Raw genomic sequence first — 23,930 nt, 5'->3', positions numbered from 1 at the left:
ACTGTAAGTTATCAGAGTGTATAGAAATAGCTGGATTCAACATAATGTATATCAAGATGCCTGGAGTGAGGTAGATTCAAATATAGATTCTCATATCTAGAGTGAGGGTCTCAAATGTCAGTACTCGTGATATCTAGATTATAACTAGATGCCTTGAGAGAGGCATATAACACATATACACTCACCGGCCACTTTATTAGGTACACCTTGCTAGTACTGGGTGGTCTTCTGCTGCTGTAGCACATCTGCTTCAAGGTTGGACGTGTGTGCGTTCAGAGATGCTATTCTGCGTATCTTGGTTGTAACGAGTGGTTATTTGAGTTAACTGTTGCCTTTCTATCATCTCAAACCACTCTGCCCATTCTCCTCTGACCTCTGACATCAACAAGGCATTTCCGTCCCACACCAACTGCCGCTCACTGGATTTTTCTCTTTTTCGGACCATTCCTCTGTAAACCCTAGAGATGGTTGGTGCGTGAAAATCCCAGTAGATCAGCAGTTTTTGAAATACTCAGACCAGCCCGTCTGGCACCAACAACCATTGCCACGTTTCAAAGTCACTTAAATCCCTCTTTCTTCCCCATTCTGATGCTCGGTTTGAACTTCAGCAAGTCGTCTTCACCATGTCTAGATGCCCAAATGCATTGAGTTACTGCCATGTGATTGGCTGATTAGCTATTTGTGTTAACAAGCAATTGAACAGGTGTGCCTAATAAAGTGGCCGTGTGAGTGTATATCACAAGTCCTTTCAGTTAGCTAAGCATAAGATCTATAAAGAGTGTGTCATGTCAAAGCTTTAGCATTAGACTTATTAGTGACCGTAACTTCGGAGCAGGTTGTGTCCTCCTTAATCTCCAGGCATCTGTTCTCCAGCACCCCAATGTATCTGTCCACGTCCGCTGGTGTGTCAAAGACAGCTGTGTGCTCTCCTCAACACCGTGCTTATTGTCTCTGTTGTTTGTAAACTTCTGCTGACAGATCCGGGAGGAATCTTATTTTGTTGTTTTGTACAGCACCTCTTTCTTGGTTTCTCGCAGCTCTAAAGATGTTCTCTCTGTCTTTGTAGTGGAGGCATTTCACAATAAAAACTCTCGGAGCATAGCTGGGCCTTTGGCTCGTTATTCAGTGAGCCCTCTCCAGAACGGGAGGCAAATGTTCAGATTATCCGCGATCCATTTTCTCCATGTAGGAGCAGGTGTTAGATCCTTCTTCTTTCTCGGGTATGCCAGTCAGTATGCGGATGTTGTTGCGCCGGCACTCCTGCACTCCAAGTCTTCTACTTTGGTGGCGAGAAGTTTTGCCTTCTTTTCAAGTTTATCCCATGATGCCTTGCAGCGTGTTAACATCGTCTTCAGTTGCAGATATGCGGCGCTCCGCTTCGGCGATATTGACCTCTACATTCTTTAATGTCATACTGAACGACCTTAATTGGCTGCTAGTACGCTGTCCATTTCAGTATGAAAATCTTGTTTTGAATGACTGTATAGCCTTCATGATGTCCATAGAAAGAGGGATTTTCCATGATTTTAGTGCTGTCGGTGTTAACCTGTCTCTGGGAGGCCTGCATGCGCTACCTCTTCCAAGTCAGATCCCGACACGTTTTCTTCGTTACAAACTCCTCCAGCTGTCTTATGTTTGTCCTTATTTCCTTTTTTTCGGCGCATTCGCTTGTAGTTCACCTATATTGTGAAATTGTGACACTTTTGATAGAGATTTGGATTACTTAGAAAGTATTAATTTCAGGATTAGCAACAGGGCAGGGCTAACCACGACTACTCAGCACTCCGCCATAACGGAAGTCCACATTTGCCTTGTTAATTTAGGAATTGCTTTTAAAAATAATATTTCTTAATATAAGGAAAACATATCTGCCATGGTGGCAGGTCACGTGAATTTTTTCCCTGCCACAGCCAACATTTACCCTGTATTGTGGCAGGTGGCAGGTGCTAATTTCATTCCCTGGTTGCAACTAATAATCATTTTCATTATTCTAATCATTTGCTCTAAAATATATATACAATCTGTTAGGATGCTTCTGTTGCTGTAAAAGTTAACAAGAACAGTGGTAGGGAATTTTTCCCTGCTTATGTTCCTTAAGAAATACAGCTGTTTCTGAGCTTTTTTAACCAGAGTGGAGATTGTGTGATAAACCATGTCAGGTGTGGCCACAAAGTTTTATCAGGTCTCTCTTGAGAATGAGACTGCGTTGTCTCAATGAGATTACGGTGTCCGTGTCTGAACTGAACTGTGACGAAAGCGCCCCTGTTTTCTATTTATTCCTGTTGCTGACTCTTTAAACACTGTAGCTCACATATGTATTTCCTCCAGTCACTGTGATAAGGTTCCCACAAAATTTCTAAATCCGTCCTTCCTCTTTTAGGCCCAGCCTGCTCTCAATCATCAACCACTCTCTCACATCCGGGTCTGTTCCTGACTATTTCAAAACTAGCCAGTGTTCAACCGCTTCTTAAAAAACCCTCTCTCGAACCCAACTCAATTAGATAATTACAGACCAATCTCCAAACTACCATTTATATCAAAAATTCTAGAGAAAGATAGTTACGGAACCAACTTCTGAAAGTGGTGGAGGGGCACAAAATATTCGATAAATTCCAATCAGGCTTTCACCAAAAACATAGCACAGAAACAGCATTCCTCAGAGTAACCAAATGACATCTTAATGCATGCAGACAAAGGTGAACACTCCATACTCATCCTACTGGAATTTAACTGCTGCCTCTGATACCATCGATCATACTATATTACTTGATAGGTTGCAAATGGGTTAGCATATCTGGTACAGCTCTTTAAACTGATTTAATTTCATACTTAACTAACAGATATTTCCATGTTTGCATTAAGAATCCTGTCTCCTCATCAGCCGCTTTGGCGGTGTGAGTCCCTCAGCGGCGGTTCATAGACCGATCCCCTTCTCGTTGTACATGCTTCCTCTGGGTCATTTGTTCAGCAGCTTTCCTGACGTGTCATATCATTGTTATGCAGATGACACTCGGATCTATTTTTCAGTCAAAACCAATAACCTCAATCAACTTTCCTCCCTCCATGACTGCTTAGCAGCAACCAGTCTTTGGTTGACTGGATGTCTCCCAACTTTCTCCACGTAAACCCTGATAAAACAGACATTCTTTTAATAGGACCAGGACAATTTTGCCACTGCAGTTCATCAGTTTGTTGGCCCACTTCAATCCAATATCAGTCCTACAGCTAAGAATCTTGGTATCATCTTTCGCCCGGAATATGACTTTTGACCACCATGTCACTAAACTTGTCCAGACCTGCTTTCTCCAGCTAAGAAACGTTGCAAAAATCAGATGCATCTTGTCTTCCACGGATCTTGAACTATTAATTCACACTTTCATATTCTCCCGTCTAGACTATTGTAATTCCCTCTACACCTGCCTCAGTCAAACTGCTTTAAATTGCCTTCAGTGGTTCAAAATGCAGCGGCCAGGTTATTAACCAGAACTAGCCATCGGTCTCACATAGGGCTGGGCGATATGGCCTAAAAATAATATTGCGATATTTTTAGGCAATATCGCGATACTCGATATATATCGCGATATTTTCAAATATCCTCTAAGCACTTCATAAATGCCTCGATTTAACCCTTTGATGCATACAATCACACCAATATGATGATTCTTGTAGTCACTGCAGCATATGTCTGCATTAAGACCTTCTTGTTTATATTCATTAGTGGTTTCTATTTGAACTATTTTAATCTGGCAATGCAAAAAGGGGGAAATCACAAGTTAAATTTAACAAAACAGTATCCAACTGTATTCACTTTTAACCAATAGTATCTGGCCAATATATGCTTTATATATTTTGATAAATACATAACACACACACACACAGTTTTTAATGACGTTGAAATATATGTAAAGTAACTTATTGTTATGTTTACCAGTAAGCTGTTATAACATTGCTGATAATAACAATGATTATTTTCCCAGCAGTGTAGAAAGACTCACCAATAGCGAGGTGCAGCTGTGGCCAAAACTGCAGTCTTGTCCACTTATTCAGGCTCACAGCTTTAGTTTCTGTTAGCTGGACGTTCATTATTTTGGATCAAGTGTCTTAATGAGTCTTTTGAATCCGGGCTTTTCAACTACGCTAACGTTGTGATGTAGTTTACAGCGGTCGTGATTTCTTTGCATTTCGCACTTTTTTTTGTCATATGGGATTGCTTTGGAAAGCGAGAAATCCAGAGACATTTGCCTCTGGGCTGGTTCTGGTTGCTTTGGTCGTGTTCTCGCTATCGGTACTCGCTTTGCTGCTTCAGTTCTTTCGCTTTCTCCGGGCTCCGGGGCTTTCTCTCTCCGCTGCTTCCCTCCATAAACAAAAACACGCTGGCCGATCACGTCACACAACTCGCCCAGGAGAGTGGTCTGGTGGAGGCGGAGTCTGTGACGTGTGTGTCTGTGAGAAGGAGCCGGAGGGAGAGAAGGAAATGCCAAAGCAAGTTTCAAAGCGAATCTCATGCCGGCAGGGTGGCTTAAAACATTACATAACAATTTGTAGTCGATGTTCGCGATATAGTCATTTTATATACCGCGCGATTGGGACAAGCCGCGATACATCGAACTATATTCGATATATCGCCCACCCCCTAGTCTCACATCACCCCTGTTCTGGCATCCCTCCATTGGCTTCCTGTAAAATCCAGAATCAACTTTAAGATCTTGCTAATTACATATAAGGCACTGCATGACTCGCCCCCCACTTACATCTATGATCTCCCTTGTTCCATATTTGACCTGTGGAACACTTCGATCCTCTAATCTCGTCCTTTTATCCATTCCCTGCTCAAACTGCAAACCCCCCCCCTCCGATCTTTCAGAGCTGCTGAATCTCTGGACTGTTTAAAGCAGCTTCTAAAAACCCATCTCTATAGGCAAGCCTTTTCCATAGGCACTCATCCACATGTGTGTTGTGTCTGTTTTAGTTTGATCTGTTTCTCATTGTTTCTGTGTTTCATATTGTAATTTTTCCTTGTTTTCATTATTGTTTGATGTTTCATTGTGTGTGAAGCACTTTGTAATGGTGTGTTTTAAAAGGTGCTATATAAATAAAGGTATTACTTACTTACTTACCTACTTACTTTGAAAGTGCAGCAATGGACGGAGAATGGCTGATGGTGAAGATCCCTTAACGTTAGTTGTTAGCTGTTAGCACCCAGTGGCAGCACGGTCCTGCTTTGTTAAATAACAGAGCTAACAGCTAATGTTAACGGAGGTTCCACTGAGTTACACTATGATGTGTTCATCTCATTTATTCAGTAAAAGGTCTGCACTCTCTGAGTGCCTGTATAGATTTTACATACGTTTAGATTTGGGCCACCAAAATGCACCAAATTAAGGGGCTATGTGGCTCGTCGGGCCAGTGCTTAAAAACATTTGCGTCTGTCCTTGAAGTCTCATCATTGCGTGTGATCCGGCAAGATGATCGTAGTGTCATCGTTTACAACAGAGTTCTCTTCATGTCGGGGTTTTGAACAGCATAAACGGGAGGGGGGCTGAGCACACAGCCCTGGGGGACTCCAATATTTAACACTAGAGTGGACGATGTGTGACCACCAACCTGAACTGCTTGGGGTCTGTTTGTGAGGAAGTCCAATATCCAGTTGCACATTTTGGTACTCAAGCCCAGAGTGCCAAGTTAACCAATCAGTTTCATAGAGGAGTATGTGTTGAATGCTGAGCTGTAATCAACCAACAACATTCTGATGTAGCTGTAGTTATTTCAAGATGTTTGTGGGCTTAGTGAAGGGCAGCGAATCTGTTTGTTCTTAATTCAAACTGGTGAGGATCCAGTTTGTCTCTTTGGAAGTGTTCAGTTAAAATCTAATAGTTTTATTTTTCTTCTGTGTTTCCCTCTACAGACAATGAGACTGCCGTGTACACACTTATGCCAATGGTCATGGCTGACCAGCACAGGTGAGCATCAAACCAGACTGACTGTACAGCAGAGTAGTGTATTAGCTAAGGGTGTAAACAATAGTTTTTACAACGATACGATTGCATGGTTCCGATACGATTCAAGGACGATATTTGGCTCATCTAGAGCAATACGATCAATTCATGACTTGAAATCAATACAGTAAACTTTTTTTTTTGCCAAAGATTCAATCAGTGTGACTGAGAATAAATATCTGATACTGGACAGAGCAGGGTCAGGATTCCTCAACGTTTTGACAATGAATAATGGCAAATACATACAGCTTTATTAGAAAATAATAATAATAAAAAAGTGCAACTGCAGGACCTGCTGATTCAGTTCTCAAGATACAAGGCAGTGCAATATGTAACAGTACATATAAGAAACCAACTTCTATTCAAGTAAATGAACATTGATTAACCTGCCTGCTTCTGTCCTCATCTTCAATATAAATGGTAGATCAATAATACAGAGATCAACCGCTGATAGTGATCAAACAGCTGATAGTGATCAACCAGCTGATAGTGATCAAACAGCTGATAGTGATCAACCGCTGGATAGTGATCAACAAGCTGATAGTGATCAACCGCTGATAGTGATCAAACAGCTGATAGTGCTCAACCGCTGATGGTGATCAAACAGCTGATAGTGATCAAACAGCTGATAGTGATCAAACAGCTGATAGTGATCAAGCAAGTGATAGTGATCAAACAGCTGATAGTGATCAAACTGCTGATGGTGATCAAACATTTGATAGTGATCAAACTGCTGATAGTGATCCAAACAGCTAACGACAGAATCATTCCTCTACAAATGCTGTTTAAATAATCTGCTGATAGTAATTCAGTAGTCCACCTACAGGGTTCATCTGGGGTCTTTTCATACATTAAAAAACAGCTGGAACAACATGTTAAAACTACGTTAGACTAATGTTAGTTGAGTTTCTGTTCTGTTTTTTGCTTTACTCCCTTGATGCTTTGCCTCACGGACCCCCGCTACCTGAATGTTGAGCGAGCATCCGTTAAAACAGTGAGACGACACACGTCAGCTAAAAGCACAATATCACTCTATATTTCAGCTGCTTGGCAGTAATGTTAGCTGAGACAGACGAAGGTCTCTCCATGAATCAATGCTGATCCTAGTGTTGGCTTTTCCTGTTGGTCTGGAGGAGCTGCAGCAGTTATTTCTGCACAAACGTCCACTGTACATTCACTAGATATTCTCAGAGCTAAACTAACTCTTCTGCAGTGTGGTAGTAGTGCGCGCATGCAGGTGAGTACAGTAGAGACTCCGGTCTTGGAAACCAAAGCTACGGTCTCCCTCGCGTCCTCCGACCGCGGCCAACACTGTTTAACAGACGGGCTTCACTAGATACAACCAAGAGGTTTTGGTGCTTCACTGTAGTTTGTGTTGGAGTCTGAGTCTGAACAGCGTAGCGACACGTAAGTGCGTATGGGACACCGACCCGGATTGATTTATACGAGTAAGAAGTTACAAACAGTCCCTTTAACGACTATTTGACAAATCGAAAATCATAACCCTTCGCTAATAAATATGATGACGGGGAAAGGAAAGTAATTTTCTCTGAATGAAAAAACGGAAAGCGCCTGTGGGTGAAGCTGCCCTCGTCAAGTGATTGATAACGCCTGAAACTCTGCCGACCTGCTCCTCTACCGGGTGAGAGAGCGAGGAGTCCAATGCGCCGTTCGTCTGCATGCACACCATGGATGCATGCTCGCGCTGCAGAGGGCAGAGCTGGCAAGCTGGCGCATGTCTGGAGAGTGAACCGGAGTAACGTTTAACATTTCTTTACTAATAAAAGTGCTAAAAATCACTTTCATATAACGTTTGTCGTCCTTAAATACAAGGTACAAATCCTTAGTATCCATACAATCGTACCTATGGATGTAGTTGGATAGTAGGAATATAAATCGATACATTGATGTAGTAGATGAATCATTGCTCCCCTAGTATTAGTGTTGACACACTTTGAGCTCAGCGCTTGAGGAAGAATGCATGTGTCGTGGCATGCTTATCAGCTTTTGCTAGTAGTCTCATTGTGTCTTTACTTTCTTATAATGGGTATGGTGAATTTTTGTTGTTGTCTCCAGAGGAAATGATTTACTTGTTGCATCCTGTCTCTAAAAGATCAGTGTCAGAGTTGCTGCTCAACTCCAAGTTTGATGTGAACTACGCCTTTGGACGAGTGAAAAGAAGTCTGCTACACATCGCTGCCAAGTAAGATATTATTACCTCCGCCAAGGCCGAAGGCCTAGGAAGGAGGTCATGTTTTCACCGGCGTTGGTTTGTTTGTTTGTTTGTACATTAACAGGATTACACCAAAAGTCCAAGATGGATTTTAATGAATTATTTTGGAGGGGTGGGGTGTGGCACAATGAACAAACCATTAGATTTTTACGTGGCTGGCATATTTTTACAAATTCTGATCAGCCCAAGCATTAAAACCACAGGGTAGAACACATGCGCTGTGTAACTAATGACGCATTGGTGACGCGTGACCCCGCCTCCTTCTGAGAGCAGAGAGATACGTGTGTGGATGTGTGTGGGAGCTGCTGTCCGTCCGCGGTGAGAAAGAACAAAGCAGTAGATGACGGGATGAGAGACAACGTAGTGTAACGTTATACAGACATAACAAGGCTGCTGAATGAGAGAGGCATCCACCGATACGTTACACTGAAACACACCGTGTTAATAATAAGCCGACCACCTCATGGTACCGCCAGCTGGGAGGTGTGTTTAAAGTCACGCGTTGGCGGAGGTCTGCGCTCTCGAAGTGCCATTTCAGTTCTCTTCAAATAAGAGTAAGCACACCCTTAAATTTTGGCGTCTTTTATACATGCAACAAAGATGGGTAATTACGTTGGAAGAAAATTTTGATTTGAGGTGCAGTCTTGTGCTTATAGTAAGTTGTGTGTGACAACACACGGGTTCATATTAGAGCTAGACCAGCTAATATTAGCTTATTGCAGATATAACAATATGGGTGTCGGGTGAGGTAATTTAGAAACAGTGTCTTCTTTACATAGTTTGTCCATCAGAGACTTTTTACAGTTGATATTTCAACTGTAAAATGTCCCGCTCAGTGTTTTAAGGAAAAAAAAAAAATATATATATATTTTATAAGTAATATAATTAAATTAAAGACAAAGTTGTGGCTGGGTTGGGTACAACCGGTGTTTGAGCAAACACAGCTTCTTTTTACAGCGCGCAGATCATGAACAAGTCACCAGGATTTACCAGCAGCTTCTTTCACTAGAAGAAGTGGAGTGTTGCATGAAGATGTCGGGCATGGAACAATAATTCTATCTGTTAAAAGTTTCTCAATAATGGGAGCCATTTTTTTCTTCTGCATCAGCTCTCAGAAGGTACCGTCGTTTGTTGGGCCTGTAAAATAAGGGATCATAGGGGGAAATGGATCTACCAGTTGAACTGTTCTGTGAGCGCTTATTGTGCAGTGGAAAGGGTGACTCCCGCCCCCGCCCCGATGTTCACCTTTTAATCTGTGGCTAAATCAGTGTCACAACAGGACACACCCATGCCCTTACCCATAATGTCATTCTTACATCATAATCTAAAGATGAAGAAACAAGCAAAACCACAAAATCCTCCGTGACCCTGATACATTACCTTGCAACCCGAGACACACACTTACAGGTGTGTAAATCATGCCTCAAAGACTAGGGATGTCATGATACCAGAAATCTAGTAGTCGATACCAATACCAGTGAATTTCCACGATTCTTGATACCCAATTCGATACCATGGTAAAAGGAAAATGATGAGACTTTATTCCTCAGGTATAGCTCAATGACTGTAAGAAAACAGCAGAGGCTGTACACGCACACACACTCTCTCTCTATATATCCTCAGATTGCAAGCAGTAGTTTAAATTCACTGACATGGTGACAGACCAATAAATATTTATTTAAAATGCTAATGTTATATTTTGATGATGGATGACACAGACCGATTAGGATGATAGCCCACTGCTACGAGCTATGGTTACATTATGTTAGCTAAAATACGGTAGCCTTCAGCAGTTTGCCATTGCAAACGTTGTATGGAACATACTTGGCTCAAAAACAATGCCAGTTGTCTCAAACAAAAATAATGGTAACGTGTAGGATATATCAGGATAAAGATAACAAGTAGTTGTTAATTTAACGTTAACATGAAACTCACTCACTGTCCTCCTCGCGGTGATTATCCCATTAACGTAATGGTTCCCTCCCTTATAGCATTGGGTTTAAATCAGAAATATTGCCAAATAAACACTTTTTCTTTTGGCTTCAACACCACTTTTTGTCTGTCAACTCTCTGTCATCCCGTGTGTGTGAAATCTGACTCCTGCTACTCTGAGCTGAGACTCCGTACGGAGCAGACTCTTTCACTCTCAGTTTGTAGCGTCTGTCGTCCGACTATGTATTGATAACACGGCGCTGATATACCAAAATGAACTAAATGGGTTTTATTTCTGTAAAAAACAACACCGAGCCTAGTTCTGCTGCGCGATTTGACAGCACGATTGTTTGGAGGGCGAAATGATGGAGCTCCATTTCTCATGCTTCTGCGTAGGAAAGCAGCGTCAAGTAAATGCATAGTTACTGACGCCCTACATGGTTACGTAGTTGCTCTGTGTTCTCTCTGTACAGCTGTGGGTCAGTGGAGTGTCTGGTTCTACTGCTGAAGAGAGGAGCCAACCCAAACTACCAGGACATCTCAGGCTGTACCCCTCTGCACCTCGCTGCTAGGAACGGGTATGGGCCTCATACTACATTTCATCTTTCGTCTTAACATGTTTGTATTCAAAGTCTTATGACACTTGGTCCAGTGAGTTCACTTTTACACATACCGACCTTACCTGGTTATTTGCTGATTCTTCTAAACACATTGTGTGAATCCTTGAGGTCCAGCAAACATATTGAATTAATTTCCTTCCTCATACATCAAATATAAAGCCAATTTTTAAATACTGCATTGTTTACATCTGTGTTTACTATAATGCAGTCTTCCCTTCCTTTTGTTGGCACATTACTGTCTTTCTTGGCACATGTGAAACTATTGGCAGGAATGTGGATTCACGATGCACATGTGCATGCATGTGTAACGCCACAGGATGCTTTGAACTCTCCTTAAGAAATGCTGCCAGTGGCCTTAGTGCGTAACAAGATTTTTTTTGTCCTACATTACTTCCCCTTATTGATTATTCCAGTAATATGTATCATCCCAGACAACCTCCAGCCAGTATGGTATTGCTCTTTAAAATGAGATCACCCAGACATCCAGTGGCTGGCCAGGCTAACATTCACTTTGTTCCTGTATTTCTGCTGCTTGATTCGAATGTCATCTTATCAAATGGTTGACATTAGTGAGACATGTAACTTGATGGATCTATTACTTTGATTTTTCCTTTTTAAATGCTTGCTTGTTAGTCTTGTAGATGTTATTTGCATGTAGTCATAGAAGTATGAAATGGCGTGAAACAGAGTGACACTGATACTTAACACTTTCCTCCATGTTTCCCTCAGACAGAAGAAGTGTATGGGCAAACTACTGGAATACAACGCTGATGTGAACATTTGCAACAATGAGGGACTGACTGCTGTGAGTGGACTGTAATCCCCCGGCTGTGGTTCATGTTGTATTGAATGTCTTAAAATCATTGTAATCATCGTTGCTAATTAAATGACTGTAGTGTTATCTCTGTGACGGGTGGTTAATGAACTCCTCCTGATTGTCCATGTGAACTTCTGCTGCAGATCCACTGGTTGGCAGTGAATGGAAGGACGGAACTCCTCTATGATCTGGTCCAGCATGTGTCCAACGTGGATGTGGAGGACGCCATGGGGCAGACAGCTCTACATGTAGCCTGTCAGAACGGACACAAAACTGTAAGCCAATTCGAAAATATCTCTTTAATTGAAAAAAATCTGATCTGTATTTTTAGCCCTAGTTAGAGCATAGGACTCAAATGTTGGCAACAGATGTTGGTCTTTGGCTTGATAAATTGAAGCCACTGTTCAGTCCAGCTGGGCGTTAGGAGCAGCATGGCTTCTAGGGGCTGCTTGTTAGGCTCTTTTGTCCCAGTGAGGTCTACAGGTAAGGGAAGGAACATACTGTAAGCCGGTGTTGTCAGGCGTAAGGTTGCCGTTTATTGAAAAATGGACAATCAAAAAAACAACATGAGTCAGTAGCAAAGACGCAGCGAGCACATGCAAAACACAGACACACACTCACACACACACACACACACACACACACACACACAGCCGTGTCAGCAAAGGTAGACGAGTGTAGGAAAAGGCTGCGGATGGCTCCTGATAACTTAGATTCACAGCTGTCTAACTGACCAAACTCCCCCAAAATAGAAACTATAAATAAAACTCTATCCTTCCTACACTTATCGTAGAAAAACAAAACACAATAGTGGCAGCCACCCCTTTTGCTAGTGTCTCTAATAACAGAGGTGCTCAGCGTTCTGTATTCTATACTAAAAAACTAATCCCTGCCCAGTCAGTCCCAAAACACAATACACCAGTGCCTCTATTTAACAACTTGTGCTATTACAAACGAAGCTAACAATTACCCACAAAGTCAGCAATTTCTAAGCACAATGTAACTGCACCGGAGAAGCACAGTGGCGGACTGATCACATGAAGGTTAATCTTGGCAACAACACAGAAAAATAACACGGCCCATAGCATACTGTAGGCCTTTATGGCCTGTTGTTTGAGGGCAGTAAAGGTTGCGTTTTACCGGCAGTAAAAGCAGTTGTTGACAGGCTACAGAGCCCCTGTAAGCTCACTGTGGGAAATGTACAGTATCTCTTAACTACTTTTGTGTTGCCTCAGAATACTTTCTATATTCTCTTTGATCCGTATGTGTGTTCAGGATCAGCTTCACCTCAATGCTTAGCTAACACATCCTGGTCCATTCACTGCACCCTCCTGTGAGTTAGTGTTATAACCATTAAATACATATACTGCATGTCATAGTGTTGTAATGATGCAGCCTTTCACTTGAGTTACCTAATGTGACCATAGCATGAGCCAGCCACAGCCAAAGGCTGCTGTCCAAGCTTGGCCCTCCTCCAGAATTATGGATAATATACCAGATGTTGTCCACTGGAAAGATTCCCTCATTTCATAAGCTTTTATCCTATTGATGATTGAAAATGTAGACACCAAAATCATTTCTGTAAATCTTGAAATTGTTATACTTGAGTGTTGCTGAAATCCGTTTTTTCTCTTGTTATCCAGTATGTCAGTGAAATATTTGCCAGTATGTGATCCCAGTGTGTATTTTGTCAACTTAGACGGTGTTGTGCCTTCTGGACAGTGGAGCGGACATCAACCGGCCGAACGTCTCTGGAGCCACGCCTCTTTACTTTGCCTGCAGGTGATGTCATCAGTGATGTCATTAGGCTCGTTGGGGATGAGCCAGGCCTGTGCAGAATCGATCACCGGCGATCGCCGTGCATGCCGGTTAGATTTGACTTGATCGCGGCTTGCTCTGGTGTTGTGCACACGTGGGCAACGATGACCTCACGAGATCGAGGCGGCCGCAATTGCTCTCCACCATCTGCAAGACCCAGGGCATTGTGGGAAACGCCTGGCTGTCGCCTGATCAAAGAGCTGATTGGCTCTTAGTTTTGACAGCAAACACCATGTGTTGTACAAGTCAGACATAAAAATATTAAAGGATAGAATCCAACACCAGACGCACATTTCCACATATATTTACAAACAAATATAGATAAATCCCAACGTGGTCTGAAAACTACAAGTGGCCTACAGATTGGATCTAACAGGATGTCATTATTTCTGTGACTTCCCTGTAAATTCTTTTGGAAACAGCTTTCTGTCTCCGCCCCCTGCTGCTGCCGCCTGATCTCGTCTACTTTCCTGGCGAGGCGCAGTTCATCTCCAACGAGCCTGTTGTAATGTTGATGATTCATATTGTGGTCTCAACTCACCTATCTTACTCTTACAGCCAATCCCCACTGAAAGCGTTTTTAGAAGCACTTTTGACACTTGTCACTCGCACACCTCCCAGAACAGATGCACTTCCATTTTAATAGATGTATCAGTACACACTGACTCCATGAGTTGACGTCTGACGGATACCTCTCGCGTTTTTTAATGCGCCAAATCCATTTTTCATGTGTTTAGTGAAGCATAATCTACAAAGACAGCTGTTTAAATCACACAAATATCCTGCTGTATGTGTGCTTTGAACTTATTAACGGTATTTACACTGAACAAGGCATTGTCTGTGAGCTCACCTGTTTCACCACAGGAAGATTCCCCTCACTCGCTACGGTGGGCGGGGAATTAGTAAGGGATAATGTACAGCGAGTCTGTTATACACACGTAGGCAAAATTGTTGGTACCCTTCCGTTAAAGAAAGAAAAACCCACAATGGTCACTGAAATAACTTGAAACTGACAAAAGTAATAATAAATAAAATTTCACTGAAAATTAACTGATGAAAATCAGATAATGCTTTTGAATTGTGGTTCAACAGAATCATTTTAAAAAACAAACTAATGAAACTGGCCTGGACAAAAATGATGGTACCCTTAACTTAATATTTAGTTGCACAACCTTTTGAGGCAATCATTTCAATCGAGTGATTTCTGTAACTCTCAATGAGACTTCGGCACCTGTCGACAGGTATTTTGGCCCACTCCTCTTGAGCAAACTGCTCTAGCTGTCTCAGGTTTGAAGGGTGCCTTCTCCGAATGCATGTTTCAGCTCCTTCCACAGATGTTCAATAGGATTTAGATCAGGGCTCATAGAAGGCCACTTCAGAATAGTCCAATATTTTGTTCTTAGCCATTCTTGGGTGTTTTTAGCTGTGTTTCTGGTCATTATCCTGTTGGAGGACCCATGACCTGCAACTGAGACCAAGCTTTCTGACACTGGGCAGCACATTTCGCTCCAGAATGCCTTGATTGTGTTCAGATTTCATTGTACCCTGCACAGATTCAAGACACCCTGTGTCAGATGCAGCAAAGCAGCCCCATAACATAACCTAGCCTCCTCCATGTTTCACATTAGGTACAGTGTTCTTTTCTGTGTATGCTTCATTTTTGCGTCTGTGAACATAAAGCCAAAAAGCTCCAGTTTTGTCTCATCTGTCCAAAGGACATTCTCCCAGAAGCTTTGTGGCTTGTCAATATGCATTTTGGCAAATTCCAGTCTCGCTTTTTTATGATTTGCGTCCTCCTCGGTTGTCTTCCATTAAGTCTACTTTGGCTCAAACAGCGACGGATGGTGCAATCTGACACTGATGTACCTTGACCTTGGAGTTCACCTCTAATCTCTTTGGAAGTTGTTATAGGCTCTTTGGTTACCATTCGTACTATCCGTCTCTTCGATTTGTCATCAATTTTCCTCTTGCGGCCACGTCCAGGGAGGTTGGCTACAGTCCCATGGACCTTAACCTTCTGAATAATATGTGCAACTGTAGTCACAGGAACATCAAGCTGCTTGGAGATGGTCTTATAGCCTTTACCTTCAACATGCTTGTCTATAATTTTCTTTCTAATCTCCTGAGACAACTCTCTCCTTAGCTTTCTGTAGTCCATGTTCAGTGTGGTACACACCATGATACCAAACAGCACAGTGACTTCTTTCTTTCTTTTGACCCTGTAAATAGGCAGACTCATTAAGAGTTACAGAAATCACTCGATTGAAGTGATTGCCTCAAAAGGTTGTACAACTAAATATTAAGTTAAGGGTACCATCATTTTTGTCCAGGCCAGTTTCATTAGTTTGTTTTTTAAAATAATTCTGTTGAACCACAATTCAAAAACAATATCTGATTTTCATTAGTTAATTTTCAGTGAATTTTCATTTATTATTACTTTTGTCAGTTTCAAGTTATTTCAGTGACCATTGTGGGTTTTTCTTTCTTTAACGGAAGGATACCAACAATTTTGCCTACGTGTGTACATAGCAACGGTCTGTTATACATAGCAACAGTCTGCTATACATAGCAACGATCTGCTATACGTAGCAACGATCTGCTATACGTAGCAACGGTCTGCTATACGTAGCAACGGTCTGCTATAAGTAGCAACGGTCTGTTATACGTAGCAACGGTCTGCTATACGTAGCAACGGTCTGCTATACATAGCAACGGTCTGTTATACATAGCAACGGTCTGCTATACATAGCAACGGTCTGTTATACATAGCAACGGTCTGCTATACATAGAAACGATCTGTTAATAGCAACAGTCTGTTATACATAGCAACGGTCTGCTATACATAGCAACGGTCTGCTATACATAGCAACGGTCTGTTATACATAGCAACGGTCTGCTATACATAGCAACGGTCTGTTATACATAGCAACGGTCTGCTATACATAGCAACGGTCTGTTATACATAGCAACAGTCTGCTATACATAGAAACAATCTGTTAATAGCAACAGTCTGTTATACATAGCAACGGTCTGTTATACATAGCAACAGTCTGCTATACATAGCAACGGTCTGCTATACATACCAACGGTCTGTTATACATAGCAACGGTCTGCTATACATAGCAACGGTCTGTTATACATAGCAACGGTCTGCTATACATAGCAACTGTCTGTTATACATAGCAACGGTCTGTTACACATAGCAACAGTCTGTTAATAGCAACGGTCTGTTATAGAGAAATTACAGACCGCAGAATGCCATGATTGACCAATCAGAATCGAGTATCCAACACAGCCGTGTCATAAAATCAATTAGTCAATACATAGATCTACAAACACTGTTGATTTCTCCCCATGGAGCCGACATGAAACTATTTTGGTTCAGCAAATGTCTGCTCTCAGTCAGCCTAGTGAAGGCAGCTTAGCAAGCCGCTGACAGAGGGGCAGAGACATTTACGGAGGACAGTCAGTGAGGATTGGATGACCGAATGCTTATGTGCTGCTCACGTCTTGCCCACATCTCGCTTCTAGTTGGGATTCCCAGATACACTTCTTAACTGTTCAGGAGTAGAGATGTACTGATGCATTTACACTTCTGAAACTGTCTTACTCTTCCTTTAATTTAGAGAATGACTAAACCAACAGGAGATGGCCTTTCACATTATTAATTCACATGCCAGAATACCAAAATAACCCAGAATTATAACGATGTAGCCAGTATTTGACAGTCCATTACTGTGTTATTCTGTAGTCATGGCCAAAGAGACACCGCACAGATCCTGCTCTCTCGAGGTGCCAAATATCTTGCTGACAAGAATGGAGTCACTCCTCTGGATCTCTGTGTGCAGGTGAGGGGTTTTTAACCACCTCTTAACCATTCTTGCACTTTTCACTTTTAGTGTTGTGTTGAATCAGTTCATGTGGTTACTGTCCCACCGTGTGTGTGTGTGTGTGTGTGTGTGTGTGTGTGTGTGTGTGTGTGTGTGTGTGTGTGTGTGTGTGTGTGTGTGTGTGTGTGTGTGTGTGTGTGTGTGTGTGTGTGTGTGTGTGTGTGTGTGTGTGTGTGTGTGTGTGTGCGTGCGTGTGCGTGTGCGTGTGTGTGTAGGGTGGATATGGGGAGACCTGTGAGATCCTCATCCAGCACCACAGTAGACTTTTCCAGACCCTCATCCAGATGACACAAAATGATGATATGAAAGAGAACATGGTCAGAGCAGTTTGTCTCTACATTCATTGATTAGCCCTGTGAATACACTTCTATTGACGTGTGTGCGTGTGCAGCTCAGGCAGGTTATGGAGCACGTCTCTCAGCAGAGCGACAGTCATTACCTGAGGATCTTGACCAGTCTTGCTGAAGTGGCTACCACCAATGGACACAAGCTTCTCAGGTATATTTGATTCACATATTTGCGTTCTTTTCCTTATTTATTTTATGTTGCATACACATTGATCTTTTTATACAGAACTTTTTTACTTATTCATTGTTGTATATTTAGGAATTGTTTAACATTTTTAGGGAAACACTAATTAACTTTCCATCATGCTGGTGACATAAATACAAATTTAAACTGGTACAGATTATAGATTATTGAACAGTTGTATGTCCTGCTCCTCCATCATATCAAACTGTCTCTTTTTCTAACTCATACCTCATTGGTTTAGTCTGGAATGAGCTTCAGCTGCATCATGATTCGCCTGAAGAACCAGTTTAGTGAATTAAGATTAAGATGCACAAATTGATATTTGAGTCATGCTAAAATGTGTCTGACAGCCCCTCACGTTCCCTCCGTCCATTCTCAGCCTGTCCAGCAGTTTTGAAGCTCAGATGAAGAGTCTGCTGAGAATCATTCGTATTTTCTGTCATGTGTTCCGCCTGGGGCCTTCATCACCCAACAATGGCAACGACATGGGCTACAATGGCAACAAGACGCCTCGCAGCCAGGTCTTTAAGGTTAGTAGGAGCAGTTTATTGTGATCTGTCTGTGCTGTGCAAAAGTGTGAGATTAAACCAACCAAACCAACAAAAAAAAACCTTTTTTAGTTTAATACTATATCAAAACTGATGTTCACCAATTTTACTTTTTAAATCATGATTTGGTTAGTTCTGGGGCATTTGATGAGAAAAGTACGCACAGCTAAAAGACAAAAAATCAATTTGAAATCTGTGCTCTGTTTTCTGCTCCTAAAATATTTTTTATTGGCTATTGTAGTGCAGTGTTTCGATCGGTCAAAGATCTCCACCAGGCATAAAACACAAATCAACATGACATTTTATATGTATAATCTATCTCAAAACTATAGCAACAGGCAACAAGTGCACAGTCTTAATAGCCAATGGAGACCGGGCAATGGAGTAATCATCAACCACAGGTGACAACAGTTGAGAATTAAAGCTATGAAAAACAAACCAAAAAAAATCCAGTGGCTGTGAACTTGAATACAACTGAACATAATCTTTCTACAGACAAATATATTGGAGGCAACATAAATAATGTTATTGGACCAATATATTGACCAATACTGGCTTATTATGAATATCTCAGTATCAGCATGCAGTATATGTTTGCCAATAAGTAAGAGGAAATGTCACTGCAGAAATAACAAAGAAATTAGTTCATATAGAAACCGTGTCTCCATTGCATAGTTTGTCCACCAGAGAGCACTAACATGATTATTTTTGCACTGTCTAATGTCCTGCTCACTAATCTACCCCATTTAAGTGACCACTGTCACAAATGTTTATGTTAAAGAAAAGAAAGAAATTGCAGTTGATTTCTGTTACTCTCAGATATCAATATTTGCCTCAAAATTCAGTATCTGCCAGGCTACGCTCCAGCTTTTGGAATTTGAAATGAAACAATCACGATGTGGTTTAATACTGACTTTCAGCTTTTATGGGGGTCTGAGGTTGATGAGAGGGAACCAAAACAATGAGCTAAAAGCCTCCAAAAAACTCCACAAAGTTGTTGATAATTCTTTGTGGGTTTGTATCTACGAGTGTCTCCCTTTCATATAACACATAGTCATGTGAGCCTTTGTTAATATGAAAATATTGATTACTTCTGTGTAGGGTTTGAAAACGTCATGGTGGTAGTATCAAAAACAGCACTGGGACAAGAGTGGAACTTTGTGTAGTGAATTGCTTCTTTTATTGGCAGATAGCTGGTAACACTGGCACATGATCACACTGACTTGACTGTATGCCCTTTCAACTAAAACAGCACCAATAAGAATTGACTCCATTGGTTGCAGATGTGTGCGAGACAGATGGAGGTGGAGACGATACAAAAAGATGAATGTTCCTGGACAGGTTCTGCTGTCTTTGATGTGAGCCATGGACATTTTTTATCATTTGCAGTTAATCATAAACCTCTGCATGTCAAATACGTTGACATGTTGAAATTTGGGTAATATGATCTCTGGAACCCTGCAATCTCATAATCTGATGTACTATTGTCAAGGTAGCTGGGAGTTAAATAATGATTTCCTGTGATATTTAATGTTCCATTTGAAGATGTTTGGCCCTGTGGTATTTTGGTGGGTTTGAACAGAGTTAGGGTTGGGCAATATGGATCAAACCTTCTTTCATGCTACATGTAATTTTATATTGCAATATAGATATACAGTATGATATTGTTATCTTTAAAGATATGTAATTATTTCAGAATATATGTCTCTCAAGGTCCTTCCAATCCTGTAAATCTAATATTGTCATAAAGCAGTTCTGCTCAATCACCTGACACAACAAAAACTGTTAAAGCGGCAGTGACTTGCGTATAGATAGTAGAGCAATATCTCTAAGTAGGACTCATTTCATAGTAATATTGCCGAACCATGAATAGTCTTCATCCTCTTGAGGTTGAAACCAGAATAAAATCACCTAAAATAGGGGTGTAACGATACGATGCGATTTCCATGGTTCCGATACAATTCAAGGACGATATCTGGCTCATCTAGAGCGATACGATACGATACGATTCAATGATTTGAAATCGATACAGTAACTTCTTCTGATTCAATCAGTGTGACTGTGAAATAAATAACTGATACTGGACAGAGCAGGTCAGAATTCCTCAAAGTTTTTCTTGTGAGGGAATCAGGGATAAATTAATTATGGATATGAACAAGTAAACAACGATTAATGGCAAATACATACAGCTTTTATTAGAAAATAATAAAAAGTGCAACTGCAGGACCCGCTGATTCAGTTCTCAAGATACAAGGCAGTGCAATATTTAACACTACATATAATAAACCAACTTCTATTCAAGTTAAATGAACAGTGGTTTAACCTGCTGCTTCTGTCCTCATCTTCAATATAAACGGTAGATCAATAATACAGAGATCAACTGCTGATAGTGATCAAACAGCTGATAGGGATCAAACAGCTGATGGTGATCAACAGCTGATAGTGATCAGACAGCTGATAGTGATCAAACAGCTGATGGTGATCAACCAGCTGATAGTGATCAAACAGCTGATGGTGATCAACCAGCTGATAGTGATCAAACAGCTGATAGTGATCAACCAGCTGATAGTGATCAAACAGCTGATAGTGATCAAACAGCTGATAGTGATCAGACAGCTTGGGACAGAATCATTCCTCTACAAACTCTGTTTAAATAATCTGCTGATAGTAATCAAGTAGTCCACCTACAGGGTTCATTTGGGCTCTTTTCATACATGAAAACATCTGGAAAACCATTTTAAAACTACTTTAGACTAACGTTAGTTGAGTTTCTGTTCTGTTTTTTACTTTACTCCTGACGTCATAATTCCCTTCGCCGTGAGGCTGATGCTGCGTGCACATAGATATCATGATGGGGAAAGGAAAGTCATTTTCTCTGAATGAAATATGACAGCGCACGGGGAAAGCGCCTGTGGGTGAAGCCGCCCTCGTCAAGTGATTGATGACGCCTGAAACTCTGCCGACCGGCTCCTCTACCGGGTGAGAGAGCGAGGAGTCCAGTGCTCCGTTCGTCTGCATGCACGCCTTGGATGCGTGCTCGCACTGCAGAGGGCAGAGCTGGCGCATGTCTGGAGAGTGAACCGGAGTAACGTTTAACATTTCTTTACTAATAAAAGTGCTAAAAAACACTTTCATGTAACGTTTGTCGTCCTTAAATACAAGGTACAAATCCTTAGTATCCATACAACTGATTTTATATCGATATACGTCTCCCGTGAAGGACAACTTGCCGAGTACCTATGGATGTAGTTGGATCGTAGGAATATAAATCGATACATCGATGTATTAGATGAATCGTTACACCCCTAATAAAAAAAGTTTTTCTTTTTACTGTTGATGTGGAACATTTAATGATTCTATAAATAACCTTTCTAAAAAGGATTGTTGTGGGACTTGACAGGATTCTGCTCTGGCATAACCTTCAAATGATACAGGACTTTCTTTTTTTAACGGGTTTGTTCACCCAAGTAACAGAAATCCAGTGTATATACATATACAGCTATGCAGATAGTTCTGGTTTTATTTGGTTTTAAGACATCTGTCTTTCAGATTTCTGCCTCCACCCAAATACAGTGAAAATGAGGAGATTTCATTGGGACTATTTCTTCCGTAGAAAGTAGTCCCTATGAACTACAGTCCACAGAATTTGGATTATGCAGAAAAACAAGGACACTGTTTCTGGAACCAGGTGTTGCTGTTATGAGCTCCACAAACAAAATTCCATTCACTTCTATTATATTGATGTGGAGGCGAAAAAGAATCCGAGACAAATATCACAAAACCTGATGAAATAAAACACAACTCTCTGTTGCTAGATGGCACAAGAGGTAAGTAATGAAATGTATTTTTGTTAGTTGGATGAACCAACCTGTTGAAAGCAAACTTCTATTCTGGTGCAACTGACAGGGTATCCTCAGGTCCTTGAAAATCTTGATAATGTTCCTTAATAACAACCTTTAGTAGAGTCAGAAATTTCATGGCTTGTACTCAGTTGGACAAAATTCATTAGTGTTAACTCAATCCCAGACAATGTGTGTTGAATGAAGCTTTGTAAAACCTGCAGACACCCTGAAGGCCAAAGTCCCTCCTCTCTTGTTATGTCCTCATGGATCACTCCCTTTGTTTTCTCCTTGGTCCTGTGTGCCGCTCATCTCCTGTCTGTGTCTTTGCAGCCACTGGAGCTGCTGTGGCACTCCCTGGACGAGTGGCTGGTCCTTATCTCCACAGAGCTGGACAGGAACAGGAAGAACCCGTCTTCCTCCTCATCCAGCAGCGAGATAGCCTCTCTGCTTCTCAAACAGCGGGAGGTTGACCACTCGGGTTCCATGTCAAAGCTACCCTCCTTACTGGACCCTCAGACCGTCATGGAAACAGAGCTGTACGCCGACGGGGAGGACGTCATCTCCATGACGGCCAATCGGCTCAGTGCTGTGATCCAGGCCTTCTATATGTGCTGCTCCTGTCAGATGCCTCAAGGGTCTGTGCTCAAGGAGCTAATGTCATGTTGGTAGAATGCATGTTGGTAGAATGCATGTTGGTAGGACCTCTACAGGTCTGTTTACATCACAGCTCCTACGTACTGCTCTCCATGTTCCATCAGGCTCATCTCTCTCTTTGTTTAAACCATTCTCCAGGTCCACAATCATACGTAATGACATCATTAAAGATGCTTAACTAACAGCCAATAGAGGCGTGTTATTGACATGCCTGCGGAAATGAGCTGCCTGTCATTTTACCCTGCTTTCCATCAGGAAGTGATGTCTTCTATTATTATCCAACATCATTTTCAGGGGAGGAGATTTCTCATTTCAGATAGAAATGAGTGAAATTGTAAAACACATGCTGTTGCTGAGATGGTATTGCTGTCGGTGTCTTTTCCTTTCTCACTTCATCTTCCTCACTCTTTACCTCCCTCTCTTTCCTCACCCAGAATGACGTCCCCTCGCTTTATTGAGTTTGTCTGCAAGCATGACGAGGTGCTCAAGTGTTTTGTAACCAGGTGAGTCAATGTGGCCCTCTGCCGTACTTTAGCACCTAGAGACTGGCTATTGATCCAGAAACTTCTTTCCCCTACATTTATTTCCACTTTTATCTCTTTGTTCTCTCACTTAGACATGTCTTGTTTCTCACTCTGTTCATCCCTCTGCCTCCAGGAATCCAAAGATCATCTTTAACCACTTCCATTTCCTCCTGGAGTGTCCAGAGTTGATGTCACGCTTCATGCACATTATTAAGGGCCAGGTAAGACCCCCATTTCCATAAACCGTTTCTCATGTGTATGTTGATTTGATTTTTTTCTTATAGTTTGAATTGGTTGTTCCTACTTCTGCACAGTGAAACATGGCAATATACAGTAGATTTAGTGTACATGTAAAAGTGGTATTAACATATTTTCATAATCTTAAAAGAATAGTATGGAGCCCCCCTAGACCACCAGGAGAACATTTTATTAACTCGTTCCCTCGAGTTAGTAACTCGAGGGAACGAGTTCCTTCATAGTGCACTTCCTCCAGTAATTCCTAACAGTCAAGTCATTGACTTTGGT

The 23,930-nt window shown here is 41.6% G+C and overlaps 1 protein-coding gene across 3 annotated transcripts in view; it reads left to right on the top strand.

The window, feature by feature from the left end:
- The window catches only part of hace1 (HECT domain and ankyrin repeat containing E3 ubiquitin protein ligase 1), a 76,475-nt gene that overhangs the window by 15,770 nt on the left and 36,775 nt on the right, over positions 1-23,930 (top strand). For 2 of the 3 annotated variants that reach the window (XM_037784186.1, XM_037784188.1), the window contains exons 2-15: positions 5,906-5,960; positions 8,110-8,199; positions 10,635-10,739; positions 11,511-11,586; positions 11,742-11,873; positions 13,298-13,380; positions 17,168-17,264; positions 17,522-17,623; positions 17,698-17,804; positions 18,217-18,367; positions 19,669-19,743; positions 22,558-22,862; positions 23,316-23,384; positions 23,539-23,626. In XM_037784186.1, coding sequence (XP_037640114.1) covers positions 5,932-5,960; positions 8,110-8,199; positions 10,635-10,739; positions 11,511-11,586; positions 11,742-11,873; positions 13,298-13,380; positions 17,168-17,264; positions 17,522-17,623; positions 17,698-17,804; positions 18,217-18,367; positions 19,669-19,743; positions 22,558-22,862; positions 23,316-23,384; positions 23,539-23,626 — 1,509 coding nt within the window. In that variant the 5' untranslated portion in view covers positions 5,906-5,931. The remainder of the gene's footprint in view (positions 1-5,905; positions 5,961-8,109; positions 8,200-10,634; positions 10,740-11,510; positions 11,587-11,741; positions 11,874-13,297; positions 13,381-17,167; positions 17,265-17,521; positions 17,624-17,697; positions 17,805-18,216; positions 18,368-19,668; positions 19,744-22,557; positions 22,863-23,315; positions 23,385-23,538; positions 23,627-23,930) is intronic. The other variant, XM_037784187.1, reaches the window with a different exon arrangement.

Source organism: Sebastes umbrosus, chromosome 11, assembly GCF_015220745.1.
Source record: "Sebastes umbrosus isolate fSebUmb1 chromosome 11, fSebUmb1.pri, whole genome shotgun sequence".
NCBI lineage: Eukaryota > Metazoa > Chordata > Actinopteri > Perciformes > Sebastidae > Sebastes > Sebastes umbrosus.
Note: the sequence above shows the minus strand (reverse complement) of the source record. Positions and strands in the feature narration are given on the sequence as shown.